An 18,217-nucleotide genomic window follows, 5' to 3' on the forward strand; every position below is an offset into this window, starting at 1 on the left:
ATTTCTCATCTTATTCACCTATTACCATGCACCTGCAAAAAATTGAGAACAAATATAGCTCAGATGTGCGAGTGCCTATTATCATTATCTCTGGTAGTTTATTTTATTTATAATTTGTTGACGATTTACAAGATTATGTCGAGATGCATCGATTCCAAGAATGGCAGAGGATCTTACGACTAGTTCAACTGGCTAGCTAACTATAGCTAACGTTAGCAAGCGTACGTCCAGCTCAGAATGGCCAGTGGGTGCAGTGATTGCTCAGCGGGGACATCAGCTTGCTAGTAGCGTCTGTAACAACTCAATGTATCTTGAGCTGTTACAGTTTATCATCTAGCTGCTGCAATGAAATTTGTTTCAAATCTGTTGCAATTATGTGACCAGGAAGCTATCTAGGAATGTTACTTTGTAACCGCGCGCGCACCAATCGGACTTTGAAGTTCGCTGACTAAATCAAATCAGTTTATTGGTTGCGTACGCAAAATCAATCAAATGTATTTATCAAGCCCTATTTATATCAACAGGTGTCACGAAGTGCTGTACAGAAACCCAGCCTAAACCCCAAACAGTAAGCAATGCAGGTGTAGAAGCAAGGTGCAGCGAAATGCTTATGTTTCTAGCCCCAACAATGCAGCAATATCTATCAATTCAACAACAATACACACAGCACCCCCCCCCCCCCAAAAAAAAAACAACTGAACTGCGCGTTATGGTGTGTTCAAGACTATTTGAAACTGTGAACAAATACCAGGTCAAGTAATGACGACATTGATCTTCAGGTCGAAGCTCAAGAAAGAGGTCCGAGTTGGAATTTCGAGTTAGATGACCGTTCAAAACTATCTTCCCCAGCTCGTTTTTTTCTGATTTCCAGTTGTCTTGAATACACTGTATTCGGAGATTTCCGAGTTCCAAGTTGTTGTGAACGCGGAATTCGTGCTGGTGCGTGTGTGTAAAGGGGAGGGACTTGATACAGTACGCTATTTAGAGCGGAATTGAGCGGTGTTTATGCATTCATTTCAGAGATAGATAAATTAGAGTCTACTTCGGAGCGTAAATCCAGATTAACAGTGTTATCGGTTTCCTCTTTCCCTTGGATAACGTCGAAGACCAATCCGCTAGACAGGTTACTCACTTGTTCTTGCTAGACCTACTTTGATATTTTGCTGTATAACTACTGTATTTAATTCCTGCAATATGCTATAACTAAATACAATTTAAATACGGCATAACAATTTTGTATAGTTGTAATACATTGCCTGTTTTATGTATGCCTTACATTGTATTGTATGCTGAATTGTGTTTAGAAGTTAGAATGGTCATACTGTCTGTGTACAGGCTCCAGAGCAGAGGCCTCTCTAACTCCAACCACCCCATAAGTCACCCTGATATGGATGGAACCAACCAGCCAGCTGAGGTAAACATCATGCCAACATCATGCCACATAAAAAAGTACATGGCAATGAAATGAAAATACTGCAAGCACTTGTGTGTTTTCAGGTTAATCAACAGTCTCCTGCCGGGCAGCAGGCCATGGGGGGAGATGTTGAAGAGAGCAACAGCAGTGGGAATAGCCAGAACCCTGGAGAGAGAAAAGGTGAGACAATTTAGTCTAGGGTTTAACACCCACTGCCACTAAAGATAACTCATAGCTTTCATCCATGTTCTGGAGTCTGATGTCTGTATTGCAACATATTAATAAAATAATGAGCATGCTGAAAAATATCTATTTGACAAAGGATCTCAGATTGAGTAATTATATCACACGTTTTTGAACACTGCTCATGTTTGGTTCCCATGTTGTCCTCACATATAGTCTATGGTTGTGCTCTAGCCCAAATGCCACCGCTGAAGCCTCCCTCCACGTGGACCTCCATGGCGATGAAGGAGCTCAAGTCCAAGCTGCGACTGGAGAAGGACCGTGTGGTGACAGTGAAACAAGGAAAGATTTTGACAGTGCATGTGCCCACCGTTCCTGAGGGAAAGCAAGTGTGCTGGGAGTTTGCCACAGATAGCTATGACATAGCCTTTGGAATCTCCTTTGACTGGAACCCTGTCACCAGCCAGGCCATCACGGTCCACATTAGTGAATCCAGCGATGACGAAGAGGAGGAAAATCAGCTAGAAGGTCAGTAGGCACCTCCTCTTTTGGGTTGAAATTTTAGTTCCAAACTAATTTAATATGAAATAATCTCAATTTTATTTGAAAAGATTTGAATATTTTTAATAATAACTTCTCTTTTAATTAGTTGAGGTTGTAATTGTCTTGAAGGCCATATGTGTTGTCTCATGCAGGACTTATCAACCCAGGGGATGTTGAGAAGGGTTCTAAATCATTGGCCAACTCCAACATAGGGGAAATCTTACCTGTGTATCGTCTGGACAGTCACATGGCAGTGCAAGGTGGCAGTCACGAGTATCCAGGCGAAGGCACTTACCTTCTGAAGTTTAATAACTCCTACTCACTATGGCGAAATAAGACTCTGTACTACAGAGTGTATTACAGTGCCTGAGGAACTGTAACTGTCAGCTTTTGCATATGACTGTATGACTTACTAGAATTACTTATTTTTTATTCAATATTTTTGATTCCATAGAACATGTTATGGTTAATTATAAGTGCATAGATTTTTCATCACAATCAGCGGATGTTGCTCACTCCTAGTCTACACTTAAAATCTAAGAGGACCAGAGAAGTATGAAGTGGGACATTTTGCTCATATGTTTTACTGTGTTTATAGAGAAAGATTTGACGTAGCCTTGTGTTTGTGCCATGTTCTGTTTAAAAGTTATGTGCAGTGAGTTAAGGCAAATTCACCATATTTTAAAGATATATATAGTATATGTACAGTACCAGTCAAAAGTTTGGACACACCTACTCATTCAAGGGTTTTTCTTTATTTTTTACAATTTTATACATTGTAGAATGCCTCTACACCTGGAATGCTTTTCCAACAGTCTTGAAGGAGTTCCCACATATGCTGGGCACTTGTTGGCTGCGGTTCCTTCACTCTGTGGTCCAACTCATTCCAAATGATCTCAATTGTTGTTGAGGTCGGGTGATTGTGGAGGCAGCACTCCATCACTCTCCTTCTTGGCCAAATAGCCCTTACACAGCCTGGAGGTGTGTTTTGTCATTGTCCAGTTTAAAAACAAATGATAGTCCCACTAAGCGCAAACCAGATGGGATGTTGTATCGCTGCAGAATGCTGTGGTTGCCATGCTGGTTAAGTGTGCCTTGATTTCTAAATAAATCGTTGAGTGTCACCAGCAAAGCACCCCCACACCACCTTCTCCATGTTTCACGGTGGGAAGCACACATGCGGAGATCATCCATTGACTTACTCTGCGTCTCACAGACACGGTGGTTGTAACCAAAAATCTCAAATATGGACAGATCTCCACCGGTCTAATGTCCATTGCTCGTGTTTCTTGGACCAAGCAAGTCTCTTCTTCTTATTGGAGTTCTTTAGTAGTAGTTTTTTTTTGCAGCAATTCGACCATGAAGGATTTACACAGTCTCCTCTGAACAGTTGATGTTTAGATGTTTCTGTTACTTGAACTCTGTGATGCATTTATTTAGACTGCAATTTCTTAGGCAGGTAACTCTAAAGAAATTATCCTCTGCAGCAGAGGTAACTCTGGGTCTTCCTTTCCTGTGGCGGTCTTCCTTTCCTGTGGCGGTCCTCATGAGAGCCAGTTTCATCATAGCCCTTGATTGTTTTTACGACGGCACTTGAAAAAACTTTAAAAGTTCTTGGAATGTTCTGCATTGACTGACCTTCATGTCTTAAAGTAATGATGTACTGTCATTTCTCTTTGCTTATTTGAGCTGGTCTTGCCATAATATGGACTTGGTCTTTCACCAAATAGGGCTATCTATACCACCCCTACCTTGTCACAACACAACTGATTGGCTCAAACGCATGAAGAAGGAAAGAAATTCTACAAGTTAACTTTTAACAAGGCACACCTGTTAATTGAAATACATTCCAGGAGACCTCATGAAGCTGGTTGAGAGAATGCAGAGTGTGCAAAGCTGTCATCAAGGCAAAGGATGGCTACTATGAAGAATCTCACATTTTTTTTAAACATTTTTTTGGTTACTACATGAGTCCATATATGTTATTTCATAGTTTTGATGTCCTCACTAATTTTCTACAATGTAGGAAATAGTCAAAATAAAGAAAAACCCTGGAATGAGTAGGTGTGTCCAAACCTTTGACTGGTAATGTATATTAATCAAACACAACATTTCTTTGGTGGCAGCAATTAGGGAACACTGATAGAAAGATGATTGCTAGGTGGAAAACTTAATCGGGAGAGGTGCTCCAAAGAACTGTAATTTGTTTTATTTTTTGCTTCATATATGTCACTTTTTTGCCTTTAAAAAAACTATGTTTTACTTGAATTGTATGATAATCCAAATGCAGTTAAACAAATATTCTGCACAACAATTCAATAGTGTTTTTGCATACTGTGATTGGAATGAGTGATTGTCAATTAAAGAATATTGAATTTTGCTCAGAATCCAATGATAAAGCAAATGGTCACCGTCTGTCTTTATGACACAAATAAAAGCCATGCCCTATCACAAAAAGCTTTTATGTAATATTGGTTCAATATTTACATTGCCAAGTCCCTATTTAGTTTGCTGGTTGTCAGACGGTTGGTTGGTCTTTGTGGACAATAGCATGAGACTATTATAAATACTAACAGATTCAATCTATTTCTATACTGAACAAAAATATGAACGCAACATGCAACAATTTCAAAGGTTTTACTAAGTTACAGTTCATAGAAGGAAATCAGTCAAATGAAATACATTCATTGGGCCCGAATCTATGGATTTCACATGACTGGGCAGGGCATTGGCCCACACACTTGGGAGCCAGGCCCAGCCAATCAGAATGAGTTATTACCCATAAAAGGGCTTTATTACAGACAGAAATACTCCTCAGGATCCCCCTTCCCTCCTCAGACAATCCCATAGGTGAAGCTGCCTGATGGCGTGGTTACACGTGGTCTGCGATTATGAGGCCGGTTGGACGTACTGCCAAATTCTCTAAAGTGACGTTGGAGACAGGTTATCGTAGAGAAATTCATATTAAATTATCTGGCAACAGCTCTCTTGGACATTCCTGCAGTCAGCATGACAATTGCACGCTCCTTCAACTTGAGACGTTTGTGGCATTGTGTTGAGTGACTGCAAATTTTAGTTGCCTTTTATTGTCCCCAGCACAAGGTGCACCTCTGTAATGATCATGCTGCTTAATAAGTTTCTTTGATATGCCACCCCTGTCAGGTGGATGGATTATCTTGGCAAAGGATAAATGCTCACTAACAGGGATGTAAACCAATTTGTGCACAGCATTTGAGAGAAATAAGCTTTTTGTGAGTATGGAAAATGTCTGGAATCGTTTATTTCAGCTCATGAAACATGGCACCAACACTTTAGATGTTGCGTTTATTTTTTGTTCAGTATAAAAGTATGATTTGGATGTCCCTTTAAAGTACAATTTTATGCACAGATCTCTGTAAAAGAAGATAATTTGTATTGTGTGTCTTTTCTGTGTTGTAGCTCTGTATGTACCTAATCATGTTCTCAATTTATTATAGCCGCCCATACGTGGTTCCAAAAAATAATGTTTGTACCTCATCCATCTGTGTTGTGCATGTTTCCAAAGGTACTGTATCATATGAATTGTGCTGTTAAAATATAAGGAACTGAAAATAAGTATACCATGGTTGCTGTGCTTTGTACTGCATGCACTTCTGTTTCTTATAAGCTTTCCTTTTAAAAATAAATCACAATAAAGAAAAAAGATTCTCATTTGCATTGAATTATGTTTTTTAAAACATTTTCTACATCTCATTTACTTTATGTTCCCATTAAGTTGTAAAGTATAGAGAGCTTGGTCTCGGCCAATGATTATCTTTCAAGATCAATTAAGGATTTTTGGGTCATATATACAGTACTAGTCAAAAGTTTGGGCACACTTACTCATTCAAGGGTTTTTCTTTAACTGCAGAGTGAAGGAAAAGCAGCTAACAAGTGCTCAGTATATGTGGGATCGCTTTCAAGACTGTTGGAAAAGCATTCCAGGTGAAACTGGTTGAGAGAATGTCAAGAGTGTTCAAAGCTGTCAAGGCAAAGGGTGGCTATTTTGAAGAAACTCAAATATAAAATAGATTTAGATTTGTTTAACACTTTTTTGATTACTACACGATTCCATATGTGTTGTTTCATAGTTGTCATGTCTTCACTATTGTTCTACCATGTAGAAAATAGTAAAAAATAAAGAAAAACCCTGGAATGAGTAAGTGTGTCCAAACTTTTGACTGGTACTATATATATTGATTAAACTAATGTCTGGTTCTATGTAAACGCATTGGTGTGTTGATCTGAGTGCTACATAACCCTCAACTGAAAGCATATATTTAGTAGTTTTGGAGAATAGAAGTAATATCCTTGGTCATCCAATGTAATTTTGTCTAATTTAAAATATATATTTTTTTATTTCATCTTTATTTAATAACCAGGTAAGCTAGTTGAGAACAAGTTATCATTTACAACTGCGACCTGGCCAAGATAAAGCAAAGCAGTGCGACACAAACAACAACACAGAGTTACACATGGAATAAACAAGCGTACAGTCAATAGCACAATAGAAAAAAAAGAAAGTCTATATACAGTGTGTACAAATGGCGTGAGGAGGTAAGGCAATAAATAGGCCGTAGTAGCGAAGTAATTACAGTTTAGCAAATTAACACCGGAGTGATAGATGAGCAGATGATGATGTGCAAGTAGAAATACTGGTGTGCAAAAGAGCAGAAAAGTAAATAAAAACAATATGGGGATGAGGTAGGTAGATTGGGTGGGCTACTTACAGATGGGCTATGTACAGATGCAGCAATTGGTTAGCTGCTCAGATAGCTGATGTTTAAAGTTAGCGAGGGAAATATAAGTCTTCAGCTTCAGCAATTTTTGCAATTCGTTCCAGTCATTGGCAGCAGAGAACTGGAAGGAAAGGCGGCCAAATGAGGTGTTGGCTTTGGGGATGACCAGTGAGATATACCTGCTGGAGCGCGTGCGGGTGGCTGTTGTTATCGTGACCAGTGAGCTGAGATAAGGCGGAGCTTTACCTAGCATAGACGTATAGATGACCTGGAGCCAGTGGGTCTGGCGTTGAATATGTAGTAAGGGCCAGCCGACTGAGCATACAGGCCGCAGTGGGGGGGTATATAAGGGGCTTTGGTGACAAAACAGATGGCACTGTGATAGACTGCATCCAGTTTGCGGAGTAGAGTATTGGAGGCTATTTTGTAAATGACATGGTACCCCTATAGAGACTGCCAGAGGTCTGGACAACAGGCACTCCGATTTGACACACTGAGCTCTGTCTGAGAAGTAGTTGGTGAACCAGGCGAGGCAGTCATTTGAGAAACCAAGGATGTTGAGTCTGCCAATAAGAATGATAACAGTGGCTAAATTCCAGAGGTGATAAGCCATTAAGAGGAGTTGCTGAGTATGATGTAAGGAGGACAAATGTATAAGTAGCTTGTGCTAAGACTGGAAGGGAGTTACTTCATGAATTGACTCGGCTTTTGTTATATTGATTAATAAAAGTCTATTTGAACTCACATGCTCCGGTATTTGTGAAATATGATTGACCAAATATTTCCACGACAGGGTAAAGTGACTATGCATAGATAATAAACAGCGAGTAGCAGCAGTGTAAAAAAGGGGGTCAATGCAAATTGTCTTGGTAGCCACTCCCATGCTCTGACTTAGAATTTGTGGACAACTACAAATACCTAGGTGTCGAGCTAGACTGTAAACTCTCCTTCCAGACTCACACTAAGCATCTCCAATCCAAAATTAAATCTAGAATCAGCTTCATATTTTGGAACAAAGCATCCTTCACTCATGCTGCCAAACATACCCTCGTAAAACTGACCATCCTACCGATCCTTGACTTCGGCGATGTCATCTATAAAATAGCCTCCAACACTCTCTATTCAACAAATTGGATGCAGTCTATCACAGTGCCATCTGTTTTGTTACCAAAGCCCCATATACAGTGCCTTGCGAAAGTATTCGGCCCCCTTGAACTTTGCGACCTTTTGCCACATTTCAGGCTTCAAACATAAAGATATAAAACTGTATTTTTTTGTGAAGAATCAACAACAAGTGGGACACAATCATGAAGTGGAACGACATTTATTGGATATTTCAAACTTTTTTAACAAATCAAAAACTGAAAAATTGGGCGTGCAAAATTATTCAGCCCCTTTACTTTCAGTGCAGCAAACTCTCTCCAGAAGTTCAGTGAGGATCTCTGAATGATCCAATGTTGACCTAAATGACTAATGATGAAAAATACAATCCACCTGTGTGTAATCAAGTCTCCGTATAAATGCACCTGCACTGTGATAGTCTCAGAGGTCCGTTAAAAGCGCAGAGAGCATCATGAAGAACAAGGAACACACCAGGCAGGTCCGAGATACTGTTGTGAAGAAGTTTAAAGCCGGATTTGGATACAAAAAGATTTCCCAAGCTTTAAACATCCCAAGGAGCACTGTGCAATCGATAATATTGAAATGGAAGGAGTATCAGACCACTGCAAATCTACCAAGACCTGGCCGTCCCTCTAAACTTTCAGCTCATACAAGGAGAAGACTGTTCAGAGATGCAGCCAAGAGGCCCATGATCACTCTGGATGAACTGCAGAGATCTACAGCTGAGGTGGGAGACTCTGTCCATAGGACAACAATCCTATGTATATTGCACAAATCTGGCCTTTATGGAAGAGTGGCAAGAAGAAAGTCATTTCTTAAAGATATCCATAAAAAGTGTCGTTTAAAGTTTGCCACAAGCCACCTGGGAGACACACCAAACATGTGGACAAGGTGCTCTGGTCAGATGAAACCAAAATGGAACTTTTTGGCAACAATGCAAAACGTTATGTTTGGCGTAAAAGCAACACAGCCCATCACCCTGAACACACCATCCCCACTGTCAAACATGGTGGTGGCAGCATCATGGTTTGGGCCTGCTTTTCTTCAGCAGGGACAGGGAAGATGGTTAAAATTGATGGGAAGATGGATGGAGCCAAATACAGGACCATTCTGGAAGAAAACCTGATGGAGTCTGCAAAAGACCTGAGACTGGGACGGAGATTTGTCTTCCAACAAGACAATGATCCAAAACATAAAGCAAAATCTACAATGGAATGGTTCAAAAATAAACATATCCAGGTGTTAGAATGGCCAAGTCAAATTCCAGACCTGAATCCAATCGAGAATCTGTGGAAAGAACTGAAAACTGCTGTTCACAAATGCTCTCCATCCAACCTCACTGAGCTCGAGCTGTTTTGCAAGGAGGAATGGGAAAAAATGTCAGTCTCTCGATGTGCAAAACTGATAGAGACATACCCCAAGCGACTTACAGCTGTAATCGCAGCAAAAGGTGGCACTACAAAGTATTAACTTAAGGGGGCTGAATAATTTTGCACGCCCAATTTTTCAGTTTTTGATTTGTTAAAAAAGTTTGAAATAGCCAATAAATGTCGTTCCACTTCATGATTGTGTCCCACTTGTTGTTGATTCTTCACAAAAAAATACAGTTTTATATCTTTATGTTTGAAGCCTGAAATGTGGCGAAAGGTCGCAAAGTTCAAGGGGGCCGAATACTTTCGCAAGGCACTGTATTACCCACCACTGCAACCTGTACTCTCTCGTTCGCTGGCCAACGCTTCATATTCGTCGCAAAATCCACTGGCTCCAGGTCATCTACAAGTCTCTGCTAGGTAACGCCTCACCTTATCTCAGCTCACTGGTAACCATAGCAGCACCCATCCGTAGCACGCGCTCCAGCAGGTATATCTCACTGGTCACCCCCAAAGCCAATTCATCCTTTGGCCGCCTTTCCTTCCAGTCCTCTGCTGGCAATGACTGGAACGAACTGCAAAAAAAGCTGGAGACCCATATCTCCCTGACTAGCTTTAAGCACCAGCTGTCAGAGCAGCTCACAGATCACTGTACCTGTACATAGCCCATCTGTAAACAGCCCATCCAACTACCTCATCCCCATACTGTATTTATTTATTTATCTTACTCCTTTGCACCCCAGTATCTCTCCTTTCACATTAATCTTCTGCACATCTACCATTCCAGTGTTTAATTGCTATATTGTATTTACTTCACCACCATGGCCTATTTATTGCCGTTACCTCCCTTATCTCACCTAATTTGTACTCACTGTATATAGACTTTATAAAAAAAATATATATATACTATATTATTGACTGTATGTTTGTTTATTCCATGTGTAACTCTGTGTTGTTTTATGTGCCGAACTGCTGTGTTTTATCTTGGCCAGGTCGCAGTTGTAAACGAGAACGTGTTCTCAACTAGCCTACCTGGTTAAATAAAGGTGAAATAATAAAAAATAAAATAATATTGCCTTCATATTAGGACATGCAACCTGTAGAGTCTCACAGAAATAGTTTCATGCATGTAGGACCATAGCAACAGACCTTGGCACGCTACATGTCCTCCGGCTGACTCCTCTGAAAAGGGGACACACCCCTGTTCTGGAAAAAACCCAAGAGGTGTAATCAGGTCTAATGGTGTCTAATGACCCAGAGCACAAAACTAGTGCACTAGTTTTGCTGGCTCCTTCTGAAATAAGTAATTGCCACATATGTACTGAAAAATTCACAATAACCCCTACCTACATGTACATTTTACCTCAATTACATCCACTAACCTGTACCCCCATACATTGACTCGGTACCGGTACCCCCTGTACATAGCCTCATTATTGTTATTTTATTGTGTTTCTTTTTGTCCTACCTAAAAAAAATGTTTTATTTTTATTAGCAAATATTTTCTTTCTTTAAAAATGTTTTTGCATTGTTGGTTAAAAGGCCTTGTAAGAAAGCATTTCACTGTAAGGTCTACTACCTGTTTTATTAGATTCATGTGACAAATATAATCTGATTTTATTTTGTTTTGTTATCCTGCAACTGCTCAAATCACAGAATCAGTTGGATAAACTGAATTGTTTAACTCATTCTGAAGATTGAGACCATTGCATAAATGCTATAGGATTTGATCATTAGAGCTGACCTATCTCACACATACAGTTTAAGGCCTATGCTCTTATGGGATTTTGTCCCATGATTCTCCATTAAGAACAATCATGAGGGAGTTGATGTAAGTATAACACAGCTGATGAAACATCCATCAACAGTTTTATTTTGAGCTGTTCCAAAAAGTAATCAGATGAGGATAGAACGAGGTCACACGACAGCAGGGTAAAATCGGCCTGAATAGTGAGGATTTGGACTGGGTTGAGACTAAACTGACCCTAGATCTGTGCACACTGCAACCCAATAGAGCAGATAACAGGTGCGCAGTTTATAAATTGCACGCCACTTTCACTTGCACTGGCGAGCGATTTGTCCTGGTAATATTGGGATAATCTTCGTTAACGCAAATCTGCAATTTTGCTGATTCACTTCAGAGGAAATCAACATGGGACGGTTACATTTTTTCGTCCTCTGGTCGTTAAACGATGCACCCCGTCAGTTTATCAGGTAGTTATCAGGTATTTCGTTGTTAAAATGTTGAACGTGGGCACGCAGCAACTCCCAATTTGAGCCATCGTTATTCATTACAGAACTGCCCAATCTTCATCCTTGTAGTTCACAGCATAAATGTTTGTCCGTAATTATTGCAGCAAATCCAATCGCCAGTGCCACCAAGTCCATGTTCCATTGCCACTGCCCAAACAACTTGTTGTATTCAGTCTTGGGGAATGGCGGTTCTTATCAAGCGAGACAACCATTTCAGTTGATGTTCTGGTTAGCCAGGACGTGAAACCGCAGAGGATTGGTACATTGTCAGACCAAACAAGGTACATTAGGCCTACATGCGTTCTAATTAATAACAATTGCAAAAATGCATACAAGGTCTATATTGCTTGTTTTAAAGGTGCTTGACTTGGGAGGGAGATTGGAATGCTGACCTTGTCCAAGAGGCAACAGAGAAAGGGAGGAGAGGAGTATATGGGAAGGTTTTGCTCACTGTTTGTGGAGAGGTATGGTTTCAAGCGTTTTTATTCTGTACATTTTCAATGTTATTGTGACAGGTGACACTTTGTTGTGACATCTCACATTATAAATTAAATACTGACCAGATAGATACTACATTTGTCTTTGCAAAGGATTCTGGAAAGATTAACAGCCTACATAATGCACCAGTGTCTTAAATTGTTATTTAACTCTTTCCTCGAAAAGAATGAAGCCAGTTTCATCAGCAATACTCCACGTGTGCCAAGAAAACATTCCAGCCCATTCGAGCACAACAGCAATATCTCCCATACTCTGCTCAACACCTCTGGGAGTCAGAGGGTAAATTGCAGGGTTATCCACTAGTTAGTAGACCTGTCACTACAGTCTTGATTTTGAGGCATTTTTCTGGTCTACACTGTCATTAAAATTGTAGTTCAGTGAGACAGAAATCAAATGTGTCACTCTTTGCAGATTTCAACCCCCAACTCATCACATCTAGGAGACAGCATTTGCTATGCCGAACTCAAAGTTAACAAGACAGAAATTGATGATTCCACTTTATCTGATAAACCCTGTATTTCGCTTACGGTAGGGCTCATGCTTGAATAAGAAATTTTCCAAGTAGGGAGTGGTGTGGCGAGAGAAATTGAACCTGACTTTTTAATCTTAATGGTATTTGAAGGATAAGACCCCCAGACGGACGGTGATTGGGAAGAGGGGTCGCATCGCATGGAGCCCTGAAATTATTCCTCAGGAGGATACTGGTCGAGCATCTAGCCCCCAAAAAAGAAAGCTATCTAGAGAGAACAGTGTTGAGAAGACTGGAATGAAGAAGACCAACTGCAGAGCAGGTTACAGAATTCGCCATGAAATTATTTGTTTTGTATTTGTATTTCAAATAGCAACTATTCTGCTGAATGAAAAACATTAAGGATATTTTGTTTTCAGTTTGCCCATCAAAGCGCTGGAGCCACACCATGTGTCTGAGTGATCCTGAGACCGCCATTGTCATTGGAGGAGAAGCTTCTGACCAGACTCACTGCGAGGACTCCCTATGGAAACTGGAAATAGGTGAGATGAGTTGCCCATTTTAATAACGTATAGAACAATTTGGAGCCAAAATGTAAACATCTGTTACCTGGCATCTTGAAATGCCCAGCACACATTTAATTGATCAAATTGATTGTAAACATTATCTTCTCAAGACAACGATTTTTGGTTCCCAATGAATTCCCCCACCTCTGGACCTGTCCCACCGTGTGCCCATGGCCACTCTGCAACCTATGACCCTGATTCCAAGGTTGTCTACGTGTACGGAGGCCTGAGAGAGGGCCAGCGCTACAGCGACCTCTATATCCTCAACACTCTAACCTGGAAGTGGAAGCTTGTCACAGTGAGTGTCCTGTCCAGAGCCACTTGTCACTTTATAGTTTAATTGACCTTAAGGACCTTCAAATGAAAAGTTTGATTTTCTCTCTTGTGGAAATTCTTCCTCTAGGCAAGAGGTGATATCCCCATGTTGGCCTACCACTCTGCAACTATCTATAAGAAAGAGCTCTTTGTTTTTGGGGGGGTTCACCCAAGCCGCTGTCCTGGAGGCAAGGTCTGCAGTAATGCTCTGTACATTTTTAACCCAGAGTTTGAGCTCTGGTACCAACCCATCGTCGAGGGGGACCGACCTCTACCTAGGTTTGGGTCAGTGTTCCTTGATTTATATTTCTGTAGACAAGGCATTGGGCTATTAAAATATTTCACTTACTGTATCTAACCATTACAGGACGACCGTGCTTATTTTGTGTTTACATTACAGGCACACAACCACACTTTTGTCCAACCAGTTGCTCATTTTTGGTGGCAGGAAGACTGCAACCTACCTAAACGACCTCCACATTTTGGATCTTGGTAAGGCACTGACAGTGGTAATGTGGAGTACTCTATATAAAAAGCTAGTTGCCATGATCTTCAAATGTAATTTTTGTCATTTTTGACAAAAGGCTTCATGGAGTACACAGCTGTGAAATATGAGAACATGCCACCACTGCCTCGAGGGTGAGAACATATACAAATCAAACCTTGTAAAATATGAACACAATGCCCATCTGACATTTTTCGTGTTTCATATATCTAGGAAATCAAGTAATTGCCGTGATGAAAAATGTCTATATTGCCACACAGACCAATATTGCGACCATTTAATTCTATGCCATTTGTTTAATCTGATATTTATTGCTTAGTATCTGTAAACAACAAGGATGTATATTGGTGTAGAAATTCCTTTTTACTAAGTTAACGTTGCCCTATCATCATTGTGGTCAGATATCATGCAGCACTGCCAGTATCCGACAACAGGATGCTGGTCAGTGGCGGTTGCAGTGCTGTTGGAGCCCTGCAGGACGTTCATATCTTCAACACGGGTGAGTACACACTCACCAATGCCTATCATTTTTTTCAAGAAAGTTGTTGGTAATACAGCCTCTTTCATTTGCTCTGAATAAAAATGCCTGTCTTGGTTCTTTTCAGACACCAGTATGTGGCATTCAGTGGTCTCCCCTCTGCTCTGCGCTAGGCCTCGTGCCGGACACAGTGTGATCAATCTGGGAGGCTCTGTCATCTCAGATGCTGATAAACAGAAGAAGGGGGAGTATGCCAACATCCACTGCACCGTCTTGGTGTTTGGGGGCTCTGACTGCGCTGGGACCTTCTACAATAACACAATGAAGTGCACAGTGGAGATCCCTGTAGAATAAGAGACTGGATCTTAGGGGGAGACGATAACGACCTTATTGGGAAATAAGGAAAATAAATGGACTTTTTATCCCTGTATCTGGTTTACACATTCTAAATAATATGATTGTGCCATGGGCGGAACTCGTACAGGGACTTTTGAGTCCTTGGTAAGGCTCTGTTATGTTAGGCTTAGATTTCATAAAGTCTTCAGTTTTATTGTGGCTGCTTAAGGCCCCTTTGTTTGTTCTGTGCTGTAGTCTTATCTGATCAGCTTTTTTTCCTGGGGGGGGGGGGGGGTGATTGTTAGTTATGGTGCAAGTGATGCCTTTTTATCCCATTGTGGTGTTTCACATTATGGGTCGTGACCCATTTGTTTTATGTGACATTTTTCCCATTGAGAATATGGTATACACATCAGAGCTGACAAGCAATCTCTTCTGTTTTTAAATATTTTCTCATCAATGTGTGTGATCACATGGTAGAGCTGAAATCAATTTTCTGTTTTATTTGAAGTAAGCTGAACTTCAGCTTTTTTACAAAACCAATTATTTAACAAAGTGCAGACAGCCATTTTCACTTTCCATGAACTTCTACAGTAACATGAAGGATCAACGGAGGGCTAGTATGGTACTTTGGAATTTGTACAGTAAATGTTTTTTAAATTGATTTAATACATCACTATTTGTTAATGTTTTTACATTTTGTATTGCTTCCCTTAACAAATCCACTTTGGTCAGCATTGGCATAATTTGTGTAGATGGGTGAATGTACTGTTTCTTAGAGGGTAAATATGAGTATTAAAATAACGAAACTTCATCATACAAGTAATATATCGTCTTTGGTTTCAATCTCATTAAATAAGACAAAGGTATTTTATAGAAGCATTCAATGATGGTGGCACTACTGGCTCCCTTAGACATCAGAGGGGTTCTCATGTACATATTTCAGCAGGTGTGTCTAGGTTGGCAGGACGGATGACTCTCTTTGAAAGCATCTACCTTCAGTAAGGTTTGGTTTAGCCTTTTGATAGTTGGGAACTGATCAACATCCACTTTGAACCTGTTGGGCAAATATACAAGTCATGTGGGTTGTATGTTCAGTGATGAATCGGTCTCATACTGTGGTGTTCTTTTGTAACAATTCTGAATGACTGGTTGCCTTACCGTTCAGCATTGTAGACTTGAGGGACGAGACAGATGTCTGCCATGGAAATCTAAAAGGTAAACATGGTTAGTTCAAGAATTCCTAAACTTGAAGAGAGGTCTACGGTGTTTTGATGTGATGAGTGTCCCCTCACCTCGTCCCCTACACAGTACTTGCCAGCTGTCTCTTTCAGAATGGGCTCCAGGGCTGAAAGACACAGGGACAATAATCAGGACTGGAATGGTTGTCTACAGCGATACTGGTATTGTATGTAAGGCTATTTTTACCCACCTTCAAAACCTCTCTGGATGAAATGATGCGCCCACTGCACCTTCTCTGCTCCCATCTTCTGTAGCACGTACAAATTCTGAAATACAAATGATCAGACGTGACTGAGTAGCTCTACAGTCATCATCATTGTTGCAATGGCAATACAAACACATGATGTCCATACAGTAAACAAAGTTTGTTTTGCAAACTTGGTCAGATCTGCAGTGGACTGTGTGCCTTCAATTGGTTATATACTTTTGTCTTGTTTATCCACTTTCTTTGTGCTGTAATTCACTTACCTGCACAGGCTGGATCCCAGAGGCGATAAGGTCAGAGATCATGCGCACCTGGGCACGTTTCTTTGGGTCTGCAGGGAGAAGCCTGTGTCCTGTTCTGGTCTCCTCAATGTACTGGATCACTGCCAGCTGAGGGTGAGTGGATTAGTCTTGTCAATGTTACATTTGGGGAATTTGGAGTTAGATTTAAGTTGTCGTTGAACTTTTATCAGAAGTACATCACTGTTGAAACACTGACAAACCAATAACATCATTGGACTCACCGACTGTGACAGCATGATGCCATCAATTTGGACAGCAGGCACTTGTTGCATAGGGTTTAACCCCTTGTATTGTTCTGTAAACTGATGTGTGCAGTATGAGAACATATATTTTACACCATTGATGTTCAATACCTCTACCTAAAAACAAAAGCGTGAGGAAGTTACCTGCTGACCCCCATCTTTGATAAGATTGACTGGGACTTGGTCAAATGCAATACCTTTCAGAGCAAACGCTGGAAGAAGCAACGTAGGTTATTTATTTACAGTGTCAAAAGGAATTGTCACTTTTCTTATGCTGTAAAGTACTCCGAGATGTGGACTATACATAGTCAAAAGGTACATACCGATTCGAACCCTCCAAGAGCACGAACTCCTAAAATATCCATGAATAATGGGCTAAAGGAAAGAAAAGTACATCAGTGCACGTGATACGTCATTTTCTCATATCTTACTTAACGTTCCTCATTGATTCACCTTGGTTTGATTTGCCATAGTATTCAGACAGATCAGGCGTTTAACTACTGCAAAGTATGTTACTCCAAAATGATAACGAAAACAACTTTGTTCCTTGCAGCCAATAGAATGTGCTCCCAAATACCCTCCTCCCTGGTTTTTGTCTATGACTAAGCACTTTCCCAGCATCTTCAATTAATTCCACGTTTCAGTGTCTAGTACTGAAACGTTGCAAGCAATAATTGGTACTGTACCTTTGTGAGACAAGAGAGTGAGAGACGCATTGCAGGTTATAAGGGGTAGGTAGGCTAGAAACAGTAGACAAACTATTACTTTGTTGTGCATTTAACAGCGGATGTGGCATTACATGTCACAGAATACTTCGATGACAGCTTATTATGCGGTTTTGCGCAATACTGCAAGATGGAAACGTTAACTATATTATGCAGATTATATAAATGTTTTTCATAAAATTAGCGCCAATTAATTGTACATTTGTAGGTACTTTTCCTATATAGCATAGGCGACCACATCATAGAGATAGGTAGAGGACTCGTTTTTGTAGCTGTGCAACTATAGCGTCTGCGGCGACATGTGTAGCGCCATTGAGGCTATCTCGATTTTAAAGTAGTACATTTTATTCTTCATGATAGGCTAAATCCTCCTAATGACCTGGTTGGACAAGACTCCAACAGGGTCACCAGGAGAGATCAGCCAACAAAAGTAGAAGTCCCACCCAGTTAACTACATTTAAAATGGTGGATGTCCTGAGTGGCGCTGCCCATTCTAAAATAGCCTTTTGGCCACTAGAGACCTCTCATTATCTTTGGACCATATTCAGCTATTGTCTGTGGTGGACCATAAATAACCCAGTCGAGTTGTCAAAAAGACTGAGCTGCGCTTTATAAATGTTTTCTAAAAAGTTGGTTCGTCTATAATTTTACATAGAGATTGGCTAATACAATTGTAATTTCAATCAATAAGG

The 18,217-nt window shown here is 40.5% G+C and overlaps 3 protein-coding genes across 4 annotated transcripts; 2 read left to right on the top strand and 1 right to left on the bottom strand.

The window, feature by feature from the left end:
• The first annotated feature begins 987 nt into the window (after window positions 1-987).
• On the top strand, window positions 988-4,597 carry LOC110504327 (protein TMED8). Its single transcript, XM_021583107.3, has 5 exons — window positions 988-1,123; window positions 1,336-1,414; window positions 1,498-1,594; window positions 1,832-2,125; window positions 2,293-4,597. The coding sequence occupies exons 2-5, from the start codon at window positions 1,388-1,390 to the stop codon at window positions 2,508-2,510; spliced, it is 636 nt and encodes a 211-aa protein (XP_021438782.1). The 5' UTR covers window positions 988-1,123; window positions 1,336-1,387; the 3' UTR covers window positions 2,511-4,597.
• A 6,843-nt stretch (window positions 4,598-11,440) lies between these two features.
• zgc:163014 (kelch domain-containing protein 1) lies at window positions 11,441-15,631 on the top strand. Of its 2 annotated transcripts, XM_021584864.3 has the most exons (13): window positions 11,441-11,603; window positions 11,747-11,923; window positions 12,001-12,106; window positions 12,306-12,419; window positions 12,552-12,668; window positions 12,763-12,931; window positions 13,029-13,151; window positions 13,286-13,473; window positions 13,579-13,775; window positions 13,891-13,982; window positions 14,075-14,129; window positions 14,397-14,494; window positions 14,601-15,631. In XM_021584864.3, exons 1-13 carry the CDS (start codon window positions 11,542-11,544, stop codon window positions 14,825-14,827), a joined length of 1,725 nt encoding a protein of 574 aa, XP_021440539.3. In that variant the 5' UTR covers window positions 11,441-11,541; the 3' UTR covers window positions 14,828-15,631. The 2 variants fall into 2 exon arrangements, with proteins under 2 accessions (XP_021440539.3, XP_021440541.1); XM_021584866.3 differs by lacking the exons at window positions 12,306-12,419; window positions 12,552-12,668.
• LOC110505563 (maleylacetoacetate isomerase) lies at window positions 15,620-17,610 on the bottom strand. Its single transcript, XM_036962949.2, is given in 10 exon segments — window positions 15,620-15,765; window positions 15,767-15,866; window positions 15,971-16,020; window positions 16,105-16,157; window positions 16,242-16,317; window positions 16,520-16,645; window positions 16,780-16,860; window positions 16,945-17,012; window positions 17,124-17,175; window positions 17,487-17,610. Coding segments are annotated over 10 exon segments (663 nt in total). The 5' UTR covers window positions 17,517-17,610; the 3' UTR covers window positions 15,620-15,738.
• Window positions 17,611-18,217: the final 607 nt, after the last annotated feature.

The sequence above is a fragment of the Oncorhynchus mykiss genome, chromosome 25 (genome assembly GCF_057628025.1).
Source record: "Oncorhynchus mykiss isolate SJ-2025 chromosome 25, ASM5762802v1, whole genome shotgun sequence".
NCBI lineage: Eukaryota > Metazoa > Chordata > Actinopteri > Salmoniformes > Salmonidae > Oncorhynchus > Oncorhynchus mykiss.